Source organism: Coloeus monedula, assembly GCF_965178545.1.
Source record: "Coloeus monedula genome assembly, chromosome: 4".
Classification (NCBI taxonomy): domain Eukaryota; kingdom Metazoa; phylum Chordata; class Aves; order Passeriformes; family Corvidae; genus Coloeus; species Coloeus monedula.
Window position 1 is genome coordinate 63,663,251 of NC_138784.1, and position 18,920 is coordinate 63,682,170.

At 44.7% G+C, this 18,920-nt stretch overlaps 1 protein-coding gene across 1 annotated transcript in view; it reads right to left on the reverse strand.

Annotated features, from left to right (window-relative positions):
* The window catches only part of LHFPL3 (LHFPL tetraspan subfamily member 3), a gene marked incomplete at both ends in the record, with an annotated part of 163,295 nt that extends 145,868 nt beyond the window's left edge, over positions 1-17,427 (reverse strand). The window contains one exon of the mRNA XM_082280371.1: positions 16,959-17,427. Within this exon, the coding sequence (XP_082136497.1) occupies positions 16,959-17,427 (469 nt within the window). The remainder of the gene's footprint in view (positions 1-16,958) is intronic.
* Between the last annotated feature and the right edge of the window lie 1,493 nt (positions 17,428-18,920).

The following is an 18,920-nucleotide window of genomic DNA, read 5'->3' on the forward strand; positions in this document are numbered from 1 at the left end:
TTTTACAACTCTCTCATCAGCTGTTAGGGTAATTCTTGCTGTACACCTTTTTATACAATATGTGCTTATACATTTTACAACACATGAATATTTGGTACACTAGCCATGAGCTAATGAATTCATTTCACTCATGCTAACTTAAAACTGCTACTAAGCTCTGCAGTAGTAAAACATGTATTAACTCCCACCTTGCTGTCTCTGCATGCTAACATGGCTCCATGCTAGCAGAATGTTATGTACCAAATGACCATATAGCCATTCCTCTATAGAAGCCTTAACTAAGTCTAATATAAGAATTAATAGCTCCTCTAATACTGAATGACATAGACACAATGGGATTATTTTCAAGAGTAAGATTGCTCAGTACCAAGTCAGGACTGCTGAATGGTCCTTAGAAGTTAACTCCTAAATTTTCACTTCTACCCTATTATTTATTGTAATGCATGTATTTGTATAAATAATGTAAAAGTGCATACAGGAAATATTTGATTGACATCCATAACCTCAGATGGGTGGGTATTTTTTCCAGATTTCAATTAAGCCAAGCATTTAAAACATGCTTCCAGTCCATCAAAGCATGTGCTTATAAATCCTTTGCTCAGCTGATGTAATCTGTTGAAACAATCAGCTTTTCACTGACAGTAACAGATTCTAGACCAGCACAATAATACCATAATGTACTCTAGAAGAGCTTGAGAATTCACAATTAAATACATTATTTTACAGAGCGAAAGAATGAGCATTCATTTACAATTACTTTCCTTGCTCCTATTTTCAATTGGCTAAATCCACATATAAATTAATGACCTATCACAATGTCTGTTGAGGATACAGCATCAAAAACAAAGGCTCTGCAGAACTTACATAAAAAATACTAATGCAGTTTCATTTTAGACCATTCAGATTTTTCAGAAATTCATGTTAGGTGCACATTACTACCTGCATTTGTTCCTCTTGCCAGGCATCACTGAAGCTCAGCAGAACTGAGGTATTTACTTAAATGATTAGAATCTGACTTTTAGTACTATGATAAATGGAAGCAATAAATAACAACAGCTTTCTCTAGCAATTGCCAATACATATTTTGCAGCTATTCATACACCATCCACTAATCTCCTTTAGCATCAGGTAATTCAGATTCCTTTATCATTTTCTGATACCTGTATTTATGACATTGTGGCTTTATTTTAATCCCAGGCAAAAGCACATTAAGAAGGAACTGTGATTGACAGAATATTGCTAATCAGAAACAATCCTCCCTAAACACAACTTCGTAAATTCAAGACGCAAGCACAACCACAGAGAGCGGGATTCAGCTCTACACTGAGAAACCTAAGTGAAAGTGTTCTACAGGCAAGTTGAGAGTTGAATCAGGGTTTGATTCACTTTGCCAGCATGCTAGTGCCTAATGATCATTTGAGCAGTTCTACTGCTTGTGAGACATCTGTGTGTAGATGACAGAGAACCTACAGAAGACCTGTGTCCTGCTGAAAAAGCAGTCAAAGGTCAGACAGGATCCCCCAGGCATTTTAAGCCCAGACAACTGGATGTAGGCAACTGCTTGATGGCTTGGATACCACAGACTGACATCATATCCTAAGAGCCTGAACACTCCTGGATGTACTGCAGAAACACTTGACTGGCCCTGCCATAGCCAGGTTAGGTTTGCCAATGCCAATGGTCCTTTCACCCTACTGCAGTCTGACAGGCTGAGCCAGATGTGTAGTCGGGCATTTAATCCTCTGGCACATCCCTGCTCTTGAATCTATGCTTACCCATCACCTGATGAAGTGTGAAGTAAAATGGAGCTGTCTGTAGAAGTGTGCTTTGCATTTGGTTCAGACTTGATGGGAAAAAGCAGCCCCAGGGAATAAAAGAAACTACATCTCTTGCAAAGAAACAAAAATGCAGTAACAATTTCACAGACAACCTCACTTTTTCCTCGGCACAATTCCTCCAATGTACCATACAGCTAAAATTAAATGAAATGCTGTCTTATATGTTTAACACTCAGTTATTAAATATACCATCTTAGGTTCAAACATAAACTCGCTGAATTCAGTAGGACGAATTTTAAACCCAGACCCTTGTATCTGCAGATCTGTCTGTCTAAGGGTGCAAAATCCTGAACAGCCACTTGTAAGCATCCATACTGCATGCAAGAGCTTTCATAGACAAGTACACGATCAACAGTGTTTCACTGGAAGCTCAGGGTGTGCCTTAAATACAGTTATTTGATGCACTGAACACTTGTTTGGCCTGTTGACAAAGTGCTCCCTCCTCTCTGTCCTTCCCTGAAACTGCCACAGGAGACTGGAAAAGAGGCAGCAAGGACAGAACAGGGAACTCTGCATCGCCCTGCTCCCATCCTGTGTGAGCAAGGACCACTTGATGAGCTCCTTCTTTCTTCAGCACCCAACACACTTGACACCAACCTGTTCACACAAAACATGACATGTGCAGCTGCATATCAACAAGGTGAAAAGATTTGATGAGTCTCTTAACTATTTAGTAAGGTAGTTTACGTAGCAGCATGGCACCACAAAATAATTAGGTGCTTGGGAAGCTAACAAGGGACAACTTCTCCAGGAAACATCCTTAGCAAAACTACATCTCAGATTAGTCACAGTACTGATGATTTGTAAAATGATTTTCCTGAAACCTTGATATTTCAGAATATTTGAAAGATTTCTTTTTTGATTGCTTTCACTTTTAAACACCAGCACCTAGCTAACATAAATGATATTTTTTTAAGGAAATTTACTATCCAGGTTGTATGAAAATGTTGAAGGCAAAGAGAAAATACAAAGTACACTGCTAAACTGCTTTTATTGCCAATGTTTTACAGTTTTGCTGGGAATTTACAGAAAACCTTTGCCTGTTTGATCAGAATGCCAGGCAGGAATGAACCTCACTTGACAGATTTACAGATCTTGGTCACCGTCTATTTTTAATGCTAGAAGTCACTGAGTGTTGGGGTTGTAGGAGTTCTCCTTCGGTTTTCTTTTTCTCTTAAAGAATTTTCCCCATACATGTTGCTGAGGGACAAATTACTGGGTGCTTAAGAGAAGAAGACCGGGCCGCAGAGGGAGGGGTCCAACTGACTATTCTCTTTTACCTGGGCTTGTGGGCTGTTAGTTTCTGGCGTTTGGATGGAGAGAGAGGCTGGAAGGAATTCGTCAGTGCTGCAGACTTCTGCTTTTTTGGCTGCCTTCCTTCCTTCTACTGGAGAAAACCCTGGGATTCCCAAGCCCGCCTTCCCTGTCCCGCTGGGAGCCAGGCCGTGGCCGCCCTGGCCCCGCCGTTGCTTCGAGCCTTCGCTATTCTGTAGCCCCGCACACTCTGCCTGCCCAGGCCTCCGGGGGTTCCTGCTGCAGCTGGGGAGTTTGATACATCTCGTCTGCCACCCAGGATTTGTGCTTGTCCCTGCTGTTCCAGCCTGCTGTTCCCGAGGGTCCGGCAGACACCGGGATCGGCTGCCCAGGGGTTTGTGAGGCCTTTGTCCCATCCCTTCCCGGGATCCCAGGCCGCCAGTGCCGCGTGCTCCCCGAGCTCGCTCCGGAGCGCCCCCTGCAGCCGCGGGGGAACCATCGCACCTGCCCTGCTCACCGGGAGCCGCCAGCGCCCCTGCCGGCTGCGAGCGGAACTGCACCCGAGGGGAAAGGGCCCGACAGCCGAGAAGGCTGGCACTGGGTTTGTGGTTCTGTTTGCTGGTACTGCCATGGTTATCGCTGTTTGCTTGCCTTGTTATACATATATATATATATATATATTAATAAATAACTGTTATTCCTATTCCTCATATCTTTTCTTGAAAGCCCCTTTATTTCAAAATTATAATAATTTGGAGGGAAGAGGGTTGCATTTTTTTTTTTCATTTCAAGGGACACTCCTGCCTTCCTTGGCAGACACCTGTCTTTCAGACCAAGACACTGAGATAGGAGTGATCCTGTTTAAAAAACAGAACATACGGGAGTAGAATAGAAAAGAGCATTCACCCAGATAAGTTTGTTTTCAGTAATGAGAAAGAGAGGAACAAGGCATGCTGTTACAAACACCGCATTCTGTAATCCCTTTCAGATAGTCATCTGTTTCTAATACACAGCTCAGTATTTTACCAAATCTCCTCCCTTCAGAAAGTTGCTGTAGAACCTTCCTGCTCTGATACTTAGAAACCACCTTGTAATTTTCAGCCTGAAGTGATTTATATCCAGATAAAATCCATTTGTTCTTGTACCACTGTTAGCCATGAGTTTAAAATCATTAGTTTTGACTCTACAGTCCGTGGATTCCAGAGGGTTCATAAACTACTTCTGAGATTTTTTAAGTGTCATGAAGCAAAGTAGGCCAACCGGCTGTAATTTGTTCCAACAATGCTACATGACATGTAGTACCACCTTTGGAAAAAGTTTAGGAAACCAAATCTAGTCAAAGAAAAAATCAGTAGCTCAAAAAGTTTTTTTATTTTCCTCATTCTGTGCCCTTCCATGTGTTTTTAGTCAGCAGTTGCAGACACCTTATCAACCTTCCTCTTTCCACATTAAACTAACCAAGCTTTCCAAGTTTTCTTCTTCCAGAGATGTCACCACTCACTGGTATTCCTTTTTGCAGCTACTGTCATCTCAGTCAGAACTGGACGTCAGTGTCCAGAATCCCACATGAAATATCACAGTGCATCCTTAATTATGTCAGCATTGCCCTGAATCACCTGGAAATATTTCACGAAGTATTTGCCAGGACCATGTATGTCCTCTTCAGAGCAAGCATCACATTGCCATCCCACTGCCATCCTTTGGGGAACAGGTCCTCTCTTCACTCACAGAATCGTGGAGTGGGTAGTGCTGGGAGGCACCACTGAAGGTCCATCTAGTCCAACCTCTCTACTGCAGCAGGGTCCCCTAGAGCCAGTAACTCAGGATTGTGATCTGATGGCTTTTGAGTATCTCCACTGTTACCCGCCCTGAGCTGCACGGCCTTTCCCTGTGCCAGCACTGTCCCCTCGCTCCTCAAGGCTGACAAACGGCCAAGTGTCACCTCAGAAGTGACTGCTGGTGGGCCACACTAGCATGGTGCTGCCACACTAACGGAGGAATCTGATCAAATACAAACGCCTGACAGGAACTAAGCACAAGTGACTGTGGCTGGTAAGACATCTGCACGTTTGGAATGTTTTGGACTGTATTTTTCTAGTATAATGACCATGCATTGCAATTTCAACCTTTTTATTTTAATGATAGTCTAATATAACTTCACCAGTAATAGGAAGGCTAAATACTAAGACACAGCAACCAAGTAATAATGAACTTTGTTTAGAGGAACATAAAGCTACAAGGATGAGTAATTTTATTTTCATGGAAAGTCTAATACTTCTCTCATAAAATTAATCTTAAAATTTTGAATTAACTCTTTGTGAAATTATACTGAATGTCTCTTAAGTATATGCACTCAATGCATAACAGTTTTATAGTGTTCAAAGATGTATTAGCCAAGCTGAAGATACCTGTGGGAAATCTGATTTTGAAACACTCAGTCTGCATCAGAGAGAAGTCTCATTTATGATTTTTAGACTCATGGATAACATTCTTCCACTGCCTCTAGGTGAAAACCCTTTTTTATGGTTTGTTCTGCATTTTTGATCACTTCTTCCTCTTGCCAAAAGTTATAAACATCTTTCTTTTTCAAGGTGACTACTAAGTCTAGTTTTAAAGGTAACTACATTTCATGTAAGTTTTTCAGCCAGAGGTTATTTGTTGTCAATTTAAACAAAGCAAATCAGAAGTTTATGCAATGGCACTAAGTTGCAGTTATAAATTGATTCAAATTAAAATACTAAATCTCATGTGACCTTAATTTTCCTGCACAGATAATTCTTGAGCTCCTCATTTTGAGACTTGGCTACGTATTGGTTATGTCTACACAGATAAGTGAAGCAGTACCAGGGAGCATTCCCAGGCATTGAAAATCAACTGTCTACGCTACTAAATTGTTAGAATTGTCCCCTAGCATGTGTCACAGGAGTGGTTTTAGTCTGTTCCATCTAACAATCTTCCAAAATATTGCCAGGGCACAGTTTGCAAGATAGGACATGCCAGGAACAGTTCCCAACAGGCAGAATAATTCTAGTGACCCAGTTTTAGAAAGGTAAAAAATGTAGTAATATGGACAATGGCCAGTGTGCCAACTGACTCTACAGCAGAGGGGGACTCTGGACGTGGTTAATTTGCAGCTACAGGCAAAGCAACCACATCTTTTGTTGGGCCCTGGCAAGCTAAGATGGCTCAGTGCAGAAATGTCTCTCCAAGAGGCACAGGATCATTTATGTTGGTATTTCATGCTTGCAAGCTGTTACATCTGGGCAAAACAACCCTCTCCAAGGCTCTTGCCTCCATCAAGAAATTCCATGGAGCTGAGGAGCATTCACCTTCTGCAGCCACTGCAGAAACCTGTTATTCCACAGGAAGAGGCAAAAGGTCAATCGGGAGGAAGAGACATTGCTAAAAATCTTCCCTGATCTTAAGGGACCTTGTCCTATTTTATTCACACTTCTGCTGCACACAAGGTTCACCATGACCAATAAGCTATAGTAGGTTGCAGAGGTACGGTTTAGCATGGCAGGACAAGGCACATCCTAGCCATGGTAATTGAATGAGATCACTCACCTTATTCAACCACTTCTGCAAAGTAAGGCACATGACTTTTGACTTCTAGAAGTAAACAAAAGAACCTCCCAAGGTTTCACAAGTAGTGTTTTCTGAACCTCTGAACTCAGAATATTTGTCTTTGACTTTGCAAGCACAGCATGTCTAGCCTTCTTCTCTATAAACTTTTCCTTTTGAAAGATAACCAGAAAAATAAAGAAAGCGGAATGTGTGACAACTCATCAACTGTTTGTAGTAATTTATTTCTAACCATTTATTCAGTAGCTTTCTCCTTCTGATGCACTCTCAATTACTTGATTGAATAATATTCTCTGAAATAGCACATGATGTGCTTGTGTCAAAGAGGCTCTCCACAGACGCCATCAGCTACCTTTTAAAATCAATGAAATTCATAAATTTGCATCTGGCTTCTCAAGGAGAAAATAAAGGAACCTTTTCCCCCAGTAAGTATGACCTTCTCATTCTAAGGCCAGCTTGTTTCAAGTCTTCTGCATCTCTGAATGCCAATGTGGATAATATCTTTCTTAGAATAGATAGATCTTGAAGTCTATTATATTTCCCTTTTTAAGGATTCTAGCCGTAATTCTCTCTTAGTAATTGGGAGCTGCACACTGTTCCACACAGTAATGCGTTTTCTAGCTATTCACTGTCATGCTGCTGCCACTGCATTTTTAACAATGCTGATAGCAACTGATGTTATCAAATTCTGCAGATTTTCCAGGCTATAGCCTTGTTCATGTCTTTTTTTTTTTTCATTTCACCATTTCTGAGCAAAAATGTTTTTATTTTTTCCTTTGTGATGCCTCAGTATTGTGACCCTGCCATTCCTCACAGCCGGATCTTGTTAGTTTTCAAATATTGAGTCCACACCATCTGATCATACCACAGATTTTCTCTTCTTATATGTCTGCTGTCTTTATGTTTGCAAGATCAAAGCGAATGCTGTTTATACCACAGTGCTAAAAAGGTTCAATTCTCAAAAGGTAAAATAACCTTCACGTTTGAAATCTAGCCTTCTTTTCTTTTATGCCTTTTTACTGCTGATAATATCCATATGTTTCCCTCTTCCTGGCTTCATTGTGGCATATAGCAATTTTCTTCATTAAACTTTTAGAAGGATTCCCTGAAAGAACTCAGAAGCAGCTGTACCCTATGCCAACAATGTTCCTTCAGCTGCAAGAAAATAGAGCTGCACTGACACCAGCCACTTTCCAAAACCCCACTCCCATTTCTCTTTCCTAACCATATCCACGTTCTCAGCTCCCCACATTTCAATAGGTGATATTCTCCTCTTTTAAACTCTCTCCCAGTTTCTTTCTCCCCTAGCACATATACTTTTTCCCAGTAAAATGGTATTCGTCCTCAAATAGCCTGGATAACTTTATGAATTTCCTTTTATATCTTACTATTCTGTTATCTTACTGTTTTTCAAACAGTGGACCACAGCCCCCAGGATGTTCATAAAAGGCAATTGGGACAGTTATAAGATGCTGAAATTTTTATTACACTCTAAACCAAAAGAAAATATCTCTTCCCCATTCCCAAAACACCTCTATCCTTCAAAAAACAAATTTTGCTACCAAATCTCAAATCACTCATACAAATAAAAGATATTCACTTCTTACATTATACATTTTAGACAGGTTACCTCTGGGATCAAGACCGATGTGGCTGTGTGATTTTGAGCCTGATGACCAATTTCAACCACATTTGACTGATGCTACAAGCTTCCAAGACACTAAACTCATTCAAGTTTTGTGAAAAAGCTGGAAGCAGAAAGAATCCCAATTTCCCGCCAGTGAAAAGACAGGGATAGGTTATCCTTTAAAAAATCTAGATGGCAACTTGAGGACATCTTGAGGTTGATGGCAACCAACAGACAAATAGCCTTCTGCCAGGTATAGCACATGCTGTGCCTTTGTCAACTATATAGATGGGGAGCCTGTGAGGAGCTGGAGAGTTTAGCTACTGAAGGCATGAGATCATAGGATGCAGGAGAGAACTTTTGGTACTGTGGGCACAGAGTATTTAGGGAAATAGAGACAAGACATTGGGCACAGCCTTTCTCCCTCATTTCCACTGTTCACACAATACACCTTTTACCTTCGTTTTTATAGACAAGCATTAAGTATACTAAAATGTTTACGTCAAAGTAATGAATCTGAAAAAGCTGCACAGCCCCATCACTCACTTCACCCACAACTTCCCACTAAAACCTTCAGGTAATCTTTCCAACCTCCCCAACTAACCTTCTGAATCATGTGGGGGCACAAGCACTTCCCAACGGCAATACTCATCACAGCCAGTGTGACAGCAGCAGAGCACAGGCTACCATGGGGCATTCCCAGGCAAGGATGAGGAAGGCTCTAGGGATCTCTTTTAAAACCCAATGGGAAATTTTCCTCTGGAGCTTAACATACAGAACATCGGACTGGAAGCATGATTTCTCCTCTGGGAAAAAGAAGCACATGCACCAGGCCTGCTTGAATTAGATGTCCTCAAAGGCTTGATGAGACATTCCATTTGTTGGCAAGGAGAGCACTGGGCTCTTTCCCTGCTCCCTGCCTGCCTGCACAGCTCCAGCACCTGGTTTCCCCAAAATGCAGAGGCAATACTCATCATAGCATGGTCAGAGCCTTCAAGAACACTGATTTTTCAGAATTTTCTTCCTGATGGTCCAACACCCACTACTGTTCAGAGACCATTAAATAACTTCAGTCACCTCACCCTGAAGGTGGCGTGAGGGTGTTAATGCTCTTGTTAAAATCAGCATCAATGATGAAACTCAAGCTCAAAAACCTGCTCCGTATTCCTGGATTTGTCTTCCTCTCCCTTTTGCCTCCCATGTGCCTCCCCATTTTACATGTGGGGTACCTAGTGGCAACAAAAGCTGGAAGCACTGTTGGTTAAGGTCCTTTGCTTCTGGTAAGTTAGTAAAGACAATTAACAAATGAAAAATGAAACTTAAAAGGTTACAAATGTACATACCTCATGGCTAATGCAAATTTGTGTAACTTCAGCTTCCAAACACAGCATTTGTCAAGTTAAGGAGCACTGCATGACTTGAAATCTTCCCCTGTAGGTCCTCATACGCCATCATCTGTCAATTTTTAATCTTCTTTTGAATAGCAAGAAAATTCATCCTTTTAGCTCTTCTCCTTTCATTTATTTAAATCGGTTCTGAGATTCTTTCTACTTTATACTTGAAAGGGCATCTTGAAAGATATTTGACCTAGACAGAACAGGCATGGAAACCACTATGGGTAAAGGCAGTCCCATTTTTTGAATACACATTTAGGGACAACACTGGACTTTTTCATTGCAGTGAGAGCTCACATACAGATGTCCATCTACCACAGTCTCTAATTTCTCTTTTAAATAACTGTTTTCCATAACACGTAATTTCATAATTTTCCCATCAGTAGGACACCTCCTACATTTTTTGAAGCAGGAACTGAACCTGGCAAAGAGTAACAAGAAGCGCTTCTACAGGTGTGTTAACCAGAAAAAAAGGTCAAAGAAGATGTACCCCTGGTGACCAATGCTGGAAAACTGGTAACAATGGACAAGGAGAAAGCTGAGGTATTCAACAACTGTTTTTTGCTTCAATGGCAACCGCTCTTCCTACACCTCTTGAGAGCGTGCATTGCAGGATGGGGGCTGGGAGAGCAAAATGCTTCCGACTGCAAGTACAGGTCAGGTTCATGACCACTAGCCAGAACATATGTAAGTCTGTGGGAACCGATGAGATGCATCCCAGAATCCTGAGGGAATTGGCTGGTGTAGTTGCCAAGCCACTCTCCCTGATACCTGAAAAGTCATAGGTCTCAGGTGAAAGTTCCAGGTGACTGGAAAATGGGAAACATTGTACCCAACTTTAAAAAGGTAGAAAGGAGGATCCTGCAAACTACAGACCTGTCAGCCTCTGTGCCTGGAAAGATCATGGAACAGATCATCCTAGAAGCTGTGCCACGGCACATGAAGGACAGGGAGGTGATTTTGGACAGCCAGCATGGTTTCACCAAGTGCCTGTTCTGCCTGGCCAACCCAGTGGACTTCTATGATGGGGTGACTACATTAGTGGACAAGGGAAAGGCTATGGATGTCACTTACCTGAACTTCTGTGAAGCCTTGACATGGTCCCCACAACATCCTTCTCTCTAAATTGGGTTCTGTCCCTCTGTTCTGCTCTGGTGAGACCCCACCTGTGGTGCTGCACCCAGCTCTGGGGTCCCCAGCACAGGAAGGACATGAACCTTTTGGAGCAAGTCCAGAGAAGGGCCATGAAGTTGATTAGAGGGATACAGCACCTCTCCTATGAGGAAAGGTGAAGGAAAAGCTCAGAGAACTGGGATTGTTCAGCCTGGAAGGCTTTGGGGTGACCTAATTGTGGACTTCCAGTGCCTAAAGGGAGCCTACAAGACAGATGGAGAGGAACTATTGACAAGGCAACATAATGACAGGACAAGGGGGAATGGATTCAAACTGTAACTGAGAAGTAGGTTTAGATTACATATTGGGAAGAAATATTTTACAGAGAAGGTGGTGAAACACTGAAACAGGTTGCCCAGAGAAGTTCTGGATGCCCCATCCCTGGGAGTGTTCAAGACCAGGTTGAATGGGGCTCTGAGCAAACTGATCTAGTGGAAGGTGTCCCTGCCCATGGCAGGGGGGTGGAACTGGATGATTTTTAAGGTCCCTTCCAACCCAGGCCATTCTATGGTTCTGTGATTTCATGATTCTGATTCTTAGTAGTCTTACACTGCATTTGGTGTATTAAAACAAAAGTTGTAGAAATAAGCCCATGTTTTTATGACATCCAAATCAGTCCCTGCAATTAGCTATCCTTACTGTAATTTATTAGACAAATAACTATCATTTATTAAACAAATAATTTTTGTGCCACCTGCAAAGTTCAGGAGCCATAAATGTAAATTACTCTCTCAACAAATTGTTAAGGATACTGAGGCTACAAACAAGATCTTTTTCTGACTCCATGAGACACCCTGTTCAAATACTGGTGCAAGGCTAGCTTTTTCCTAGCCTTCTAGAATTCACCCCTATACCAAGATCTGTCAAACAGCAGTAACAAAGGCTCCAAGAGCATCAAGGTCAAGCCTTTTAAGACTCTTACATAAAAGTCACCTGGTCCTGCAGACTGATTTCAAGCATAAAGGCAAACAACACAGTTGCACTGAGGAATTTCTCCTCTTCATTCTGAAACAATTCCCTGTTTTAAACAAACTTTTAACTGTGGCATGTAATAACCTCTTCATTATGGCTGCTCTGGCTTCAAAGAACTGGCAGTTGAGTCATAGGAAACCAGTTTTAAAAAACAGTTTAAAACAAGTCCAGGGAAACCCTCGGGAACCACAGAAAGACCGACGCCTGCACCATGTAAATCAGTAAAACTATGAAAGAAACAGTGTATGCCAGCATGTGTACAAAGAGGACATATTTGTGTGATGAAAGGAAGTAAGGTAGGACCAATACAACTATTTGAAGTAATTTTTCACAAAACTACTAGAGTTCTCCAAAGAAGTAAAAAATAATGTGTACCATGGAGTTTTCACTAACAATGTTTACTTGGATTTCCAAAAGACATTTGATGAATCTGACATTCGTAAGTCTTAAAAAACCTAGACTCCTAGAGGATAAAAATAAATGCCCTTGCAAGGATAAATAATTGGAAACAGATGGTAGGACACTACTGTCAATTTTTCAAGTGGAGAGAGGTCAGTGGTGGAATCCTGCAGGGATCTGTGCTGGAACTTGGGAGCTACTTGCTTATTTATAAATGAGCTGGAAAACAGGATAAATGGTGAGGTTACAAAGTTAGCTGCTGATACTCAGGCAGGGTAGCTACGATAAGGGTTGACTATGAAGAAAGACTTTACAATACTGAATGACTAGGCAATAAAAAGTCAAATTAAAGTCAATGTAGATAAATATGAAGTCATTTATTTAAGGGGGAAAAAACCTAACTACACAAAGTTATGTGCCCCAAGGTGATTATTACCACTTCAGAACTGAGATATTGGGATTATAATAGGCAGTTGTGTGAAAACATCAGCCCACTGTTCACTAACAGGGAAAAATCGAGTATTACTAATTACTAGGAAAGGAATAAAGAATGAAGAGAGAATGTTATTAAGTCACTGTATGAATGGCTGGTTTGTCTGTCTTGAATACTGTGTGTAGCTCTGGTCCCACAGACTCTGAGAAGATACAGCAGACTGGAAGTGGCAATAGGCAGGGCAGCAGGGATTATCACAAGTTTGGTACAACCTAAAACTAAGGACTGACTAAGAAGCCAAAGACCTCATAACAGGTAACTGAGTGGATGCAACAAAGGTGTAATCAGAGCCAGGACAGGGGATGTGTCTCCAAGTTCCCTGTTCACAGCCTCTTCCAATGCATGAGCTGAGAGGATCAAATGAAATTGGCAGGCACAAGATTTAAAACACAAAAACCTCTGAATCTTCACACAGCACACAGTATCAAGCTGTGGAACTCCTTGCTCTGGAGCACTGTAAATGCTAGAAGTTTGCACAGGTTCAAAAAGCGACCAAAGTCTCAAAAAAAAAAAAAAAAAAATCCAGCAAGAGCTTTTAAATGCCAAGATCCACCTGAGGAAGTCCCTGAGTACAAGTGCTGGAGAACTGAAAATACAAAGGGCAAGATGATGCTCTGATGCTTTTGTGGGCCCATGTTACTGGATCTGTGGTTTGCCAGATCATTGGACTGTGGTTTGCCAGAGCTTTTATGTTTTGTTCAATGGTCCTCTTACTGTGGCCATGGGCTCAGGCACCTTTTGAAAAACCTATATATTGGCTTCATCCTACTTGTCCATGGGACACTTTTATGCCTTTCTTTTGTTTTCTTTTTTTTTTTTCTTTCTTATAACTTGAAACATCCTAGTAAAGGAAAAAAGTAATGACAAATATCTAATAGCGAAAAAAATCACAATGACAGAACTGAAGTGTTTACTTAACCTATACAGGGATAGATCTCAAGAATTATATTTATTTGTGAGGTTTCCTGCAAATTTTGGTGTAGAGTAATAAAGAACAATAGTACCTAATTCCTAATGATTTCAAGAGTTTGTATTCATGCAGCTGCTCAAATTAGGTAAGTGCATATGCAAGTGCTTGTACCTATGATTTTGCAATTGCAGAAGAGGAGGTTAGGAGATGGAGAACGAGACTGCCAACACTGGCTCTCAAAGTATTAAGTGTACCCTGACAGCATAATGCACATGGAACAAAAAAAGCAGTCTAAGCCACAGCTAAATCATAAGGCCATCTCATCTATGTTATACTCATGTACACACAGGAAATACCTTTTTTCTCAGGATTTTTCTTCTTTATCATGACATAGACATGTCTAGTCATCGAGATGATTAGACAGCAACAAAGACTGAAAGTGTATGTGTCCAAGATATTGTTTGTCTTTTTCTTATTTAAAAAACAGCTCTTCAAAACAAGAGCTATATCATGCTGACAATTTAAAATGACTCATGCAAGACAGACTGTGATCAAAATCTTTCTTCTAAAGAAATAAGTTCCTAAGCTTTTATTTGCAATCCTAAATCAAGCATGATCCCAAGTCAGAAACCTGATTCTAACAAGATTTAAATTGCATCCATTTTAAGTATTATATGACCTAACCAAATGCTAACACTATGAAGGTACATAATAGCAAGCAAAATCAAAGCTATATTCACATGCTTCTTTATTTCACTACTTCAGATTCAATTTTGTTCCTGTACTACACAGAACTATGTGCATATGTAGATGACATTACTATATTGGTTTTTGTGAGATAAGCATTTTAGGATTACTATTATTTATTACTTTTACTCTCCAAACAGTAAACTAATAACAGAAGTAGGTCATAGAGCTCAGAGAAAAAATACCATTTTAACACTCCTGTCCTGCACATTTTACTCTAAGTTTTCCTTCTGTCCCACCACCTTTGTTTTCTTCTTCAAAGGATGCAACCCGCACCAATATGGACTTTTTGGTGGCTTTTTCTCCCTTGAGGAAACTTTTTTAATACAGAAATGAACAGTGAGGTAAATACTGAATTAAGGTAAAACATTCAGCAACCAATAAAGTCAGGTTCTTTCAACACCCAGCATTGCTGTAATTCTTCCAGGGCATTCGTGTACAAATTGGGAAAGGCAGCAAACAACCACTTGGCTATCCATGTATTCCCTTATTAATTTTGGAGGGAAGCAGTCTGAGAAGTGATTCTTCTGCTGACATAAAGCTCCTTTTGTTGACTTTTAATGGCAACAGTGCATCTACCAGCTTCGGAGATGTCAAAAATTCTGTGTTGCTTTGCCTGAAAACGTATCTCCAGTCACACCTGCACATGTGCAGCATGGTATAGACTCCTTGGGCTCCAGTAGACCAGTTGCATGTGGGGGTTTCTAAACATTATTATTCACCTGTACAGAAATGCAGTAAAGGAATCGGATTCATTTTATCTACTATGCACTAGTGTCTCCTGGCATGAAGAAGTGCAACCATATAAATAGATATTGGTGTTGGAAAGTGCAAGGGATTTGGCAATTGTGCTGTCCTACTGCATACTGGACATGAACAAAACATGCTGAAATGTATCAAAACTGAATATTCATGGCACCTTTTAGCAGCAGAGCCATAAGGAGAGGAGACAGCTGGAAGCAGAAGTCCTTAATGGAGCAGAGGAGACATCAGTGGTGCAAAAATGAAACTCTGCCCAGAGCCAAGTGACATGACTCTGTACAATTAACCAGACTGTATCAGAGAAGCCACCAGCATCCAAGAGGGTTCCCAGTGCAGAGATAATGAACGTAAAACTAGACTTGCTGGAATTGGGGAAAAACCTACCAGCCTCAAGCGCCTTCAGATCACTCCCCAAATGATACAGAAAGAAATTACCAGGACACTTCAGTGATGGAAACAGTATAAAAATGTATAATAGCACACAGAAAAACACCAGCAGTGAGAGAAATGGCTAAAGCTGTTTCATACAAACCAGCAAATTCCACAAAGTCTCATGGACTAGGTGGCAAACTGAATAATGCTGAAGCTGTTCAGTAAAAAACTCAAAAGAATTTTTGCTTGGAAACTGAAACGAATGTAGGTCAATTAAGGGGACTGAAAAAGTGATTGTGAGCCCATTTTGGTGACATTTTGTTATGTTTCCCTAACACCTCATTCCTGCTTATTTCAAAACTTCTCAGTTTCAGGGTTTTACCAGGAGGACATGTAACAGGTATGCTTCGATTTTAGCCCCTTTTTTTCCAAATGATTGAAGAATTAATATTTTCTGTCTTGCTAAAACTGCTTATATTACTGTCTTAATTCTACAGACCACTGTTTTCTCCTTATCCTCCCAGCTGCACACAAATAATCAGCTCTCTGCTAATTCAGAGGGAAAGCTGTGCTGGAAATGCAGAAAGATATGTCTTGGTGTTCTCCCTCTTTCTTACTATACGCTTTCCCCAGGGAGACACTGGATGTGATGGGGAAAGTCAAATGAAGTCAGGAGATCTTCTGAGTCAAAATCAGCAACTGAAATAAATTCTTTTTCTCTACACTCCTAACATACAGTGGAAAATAAACCTTGTGAACAAGTGAAACAGACCACAACTAAAACTCGTGCATGCCACATCCAACGACCTCAGCTGCCCTTCCAGTTCGCTAGCAAAAAGACCTCGCCAACCCCTCCCACGGAGCCAAAGTGGGCTCTGCCTTGGCCATATGGGACTGGGACGAAGCTCCAACAGGCGGACAGCTGCCTTCATCCACCGTCGCCTGCTCGAAGTGTCCCCACTGCCATTTTCTCCTGACCTTTACAATAGACCACGCGCTGGAGGACACCCGCCCGCTGCCGCCCGCCGCCGCCCGCCGTCCCTGGAGCTGCTCGATGCCCACGGGTCGGTTCACAGACCGAAACCAGGCAGCTCCCCCGGGCGACTCTCGGAGGGGTGCGAGGAGCTGCGGCTGAGCCTGACTTGGCCCACGCCCAGGCAGGCGGCGGGGCAGCCCGGGACAGGCACCGGCACCGCTCTGCGACGCTGCCGATGTGTCGCGGCACCCCCAAACACCCTCTCCCGGCCTGCCCCGGCGGGCCACCCCCGGCCCTCGCCACCCGTCCCCCGCCGCTCCCCGACTCCCTCCTGACCCGCACCGGCGCCGCAAGTTTGTCCAGAGCCGCCCGTGCCCCTCGGGCCGGGCCGGGCTGTGCCGGGCAGGGCAGTGCAGCGCGGAGCCCCCCAGCACCGGGGCCGCTGCCTCCACTCACCCGAGGTCAGCTGCATCCAGGCACAGATCTTGTAGACAGTGGCTGTGTTGCAGAAGAAGAAGAGGATGAAGCAGACGATGCAGGCGATGATGAGCATCATCGAGAGCCCGATGAAGAAGGACGCAGCTTTGAAGGCTCCCGAGGGTAGGCTGGAGAAGTCCGTGAAGCTGCCCCGGCAGGTGAGTTCCCGGCTGAAGCCGTTGCCGATGCAGTAGTGGAAGAGCCCGAAGTAGCCCGCCTGCGGGGTGTCCACGCCGTCCCCGATCCAGTACGGCTGGATGAAGCACACCACGTTGACGATGGCAAAGCAGATGGTGAAGATGGCCCAGAGCACGCCGATGGCCCGCGAGTTCCTCACGTAGTTGGTGTGGTAGATCTTGGCCGCCTCCTGAGCTGGGAGCATCCCCGCTGCTACCGCTCCTGACGAGCCTGCTCCTGTAGCCGCCGTCCCTGCAGCCGCTCCGGGCATCCTCGCCGAGAAGATGCCCCCCTCCCCTTCCTCCTACTCCTCCTCCTCCTCCTCCTTCTCCTCCTCCTCCCCGCTCGCTCCGCTCGACGCGACGCGCTCCGCCGCCGCCGCTGCGTGCGAGAGCCGGCTAGCCCCTCTGCCGGGCTTCAGCGGCTCCGCGCCAGCACCAGCAGCCGCGGCAGCGGCGGCAGCACCGACACCGCCCGCCGCCGCCTATCGGGGCGCAGCGCAGCGCGGCCGGCCCCGCGCACCGCCCGCCCCGCAGCCCGCCCTCCGCCGCCGGGCGCCACCCGCGCACTGCCCGCCGCGGGCGTCCCGCCGCCCTGCGCAGCCACGGCGGGGGCACGGGTCAGGGCCGGCCCCGAGGGGAGGTGGTGGCGGCGGCAGGCGGGGGCGAGGGGGCCGCCGGCGCCCTTTCCCCGGGCGGGCAGGGCGAGCCCTGTGTGCGGCTCCCCTCAGCCCGCGGGCGCCTCTCCCGGCCGGGACAGCGGCTGCCGGCGGACCCGCTCTCGCCGCTGCTCCTGCAGCGCGTCCTGGGAGGCATGTTCAGGAAGCGAGTTCTGAAGTTTAGAACGTGTGTGTGGTGTTCCCGTCCCCGCACAAAACATCATCCCCTCTCCAGCCGGGGGCGGCACCTGCTGGGTCCCCTGCGGCGGGTGAGCGGCGGTGCCTGCCCTGGCGCGGGGGGAGCCGGAGACGCTTGTCTCCCGGCTGAAGGAAACCTCCTCGGGGCAAAGCCTGGAGCCCGGGGGAGGCAGGAATCCCCAGGGGCCGCTCCTCGCCTCGGGAGCGGGATGGCGGCCGCGGAGGAGAGCGCTGTGCTCACACAGCGCAGCCGTGGGGCGCGGTGGCGGCTCGCAGCGCGGGGCCGAGGCTGAGAGGGGCCGCTCCGCTCCAGCCCAGTGCTTCTGCCTGGCACTCGGTGCGCTGAGCGCGCTGGCATGCAGCAGTGATTAGCGTACATTAACGAGCAATTAGCAAATGGTAATAATCATTCCTGTGCCAGTGACACTTGGATTTGCAGTCCCCGACCTGTGCGCTGAGCCCGAGCTCACAGCAGTAAGCGAGGGGAGGCTCGGCAGAGCGAGCGGTCCGGCTGCCGCGCCGTGCCGGCAGGGGCCGCGCTCAGTTAAATACTGGCGCTCCGCGGCGCCGGCAGGAGGGAGAGAGCCTCCCGTGGAAATGACTCCTGGCATTCCTTAAATTTTCAGTTGTTTCAGGCGAAGTTTGATTTCTGCCCCACGACTGCCAGTAACCAGGCGTAGCCCAATGCAGCGGCAACGCCAGCCCTTCCCAAGTTTTCCGCAGAGCAGTTTAAGAAGGGGCAGCACCTGCTACCAGTTTCAGACCGCCGCGCTCGAGTCGGGGACAGTCAGAGATGGGGAAGCTGTGACCGAAGGGTGGGAGCACAAAGGGAGCCGTCTCCGTGCAGTCAGTCATGCACTGTCCTTGGGACACATGGCATGGGAATGCTTAAGACACAGGCAGCATAG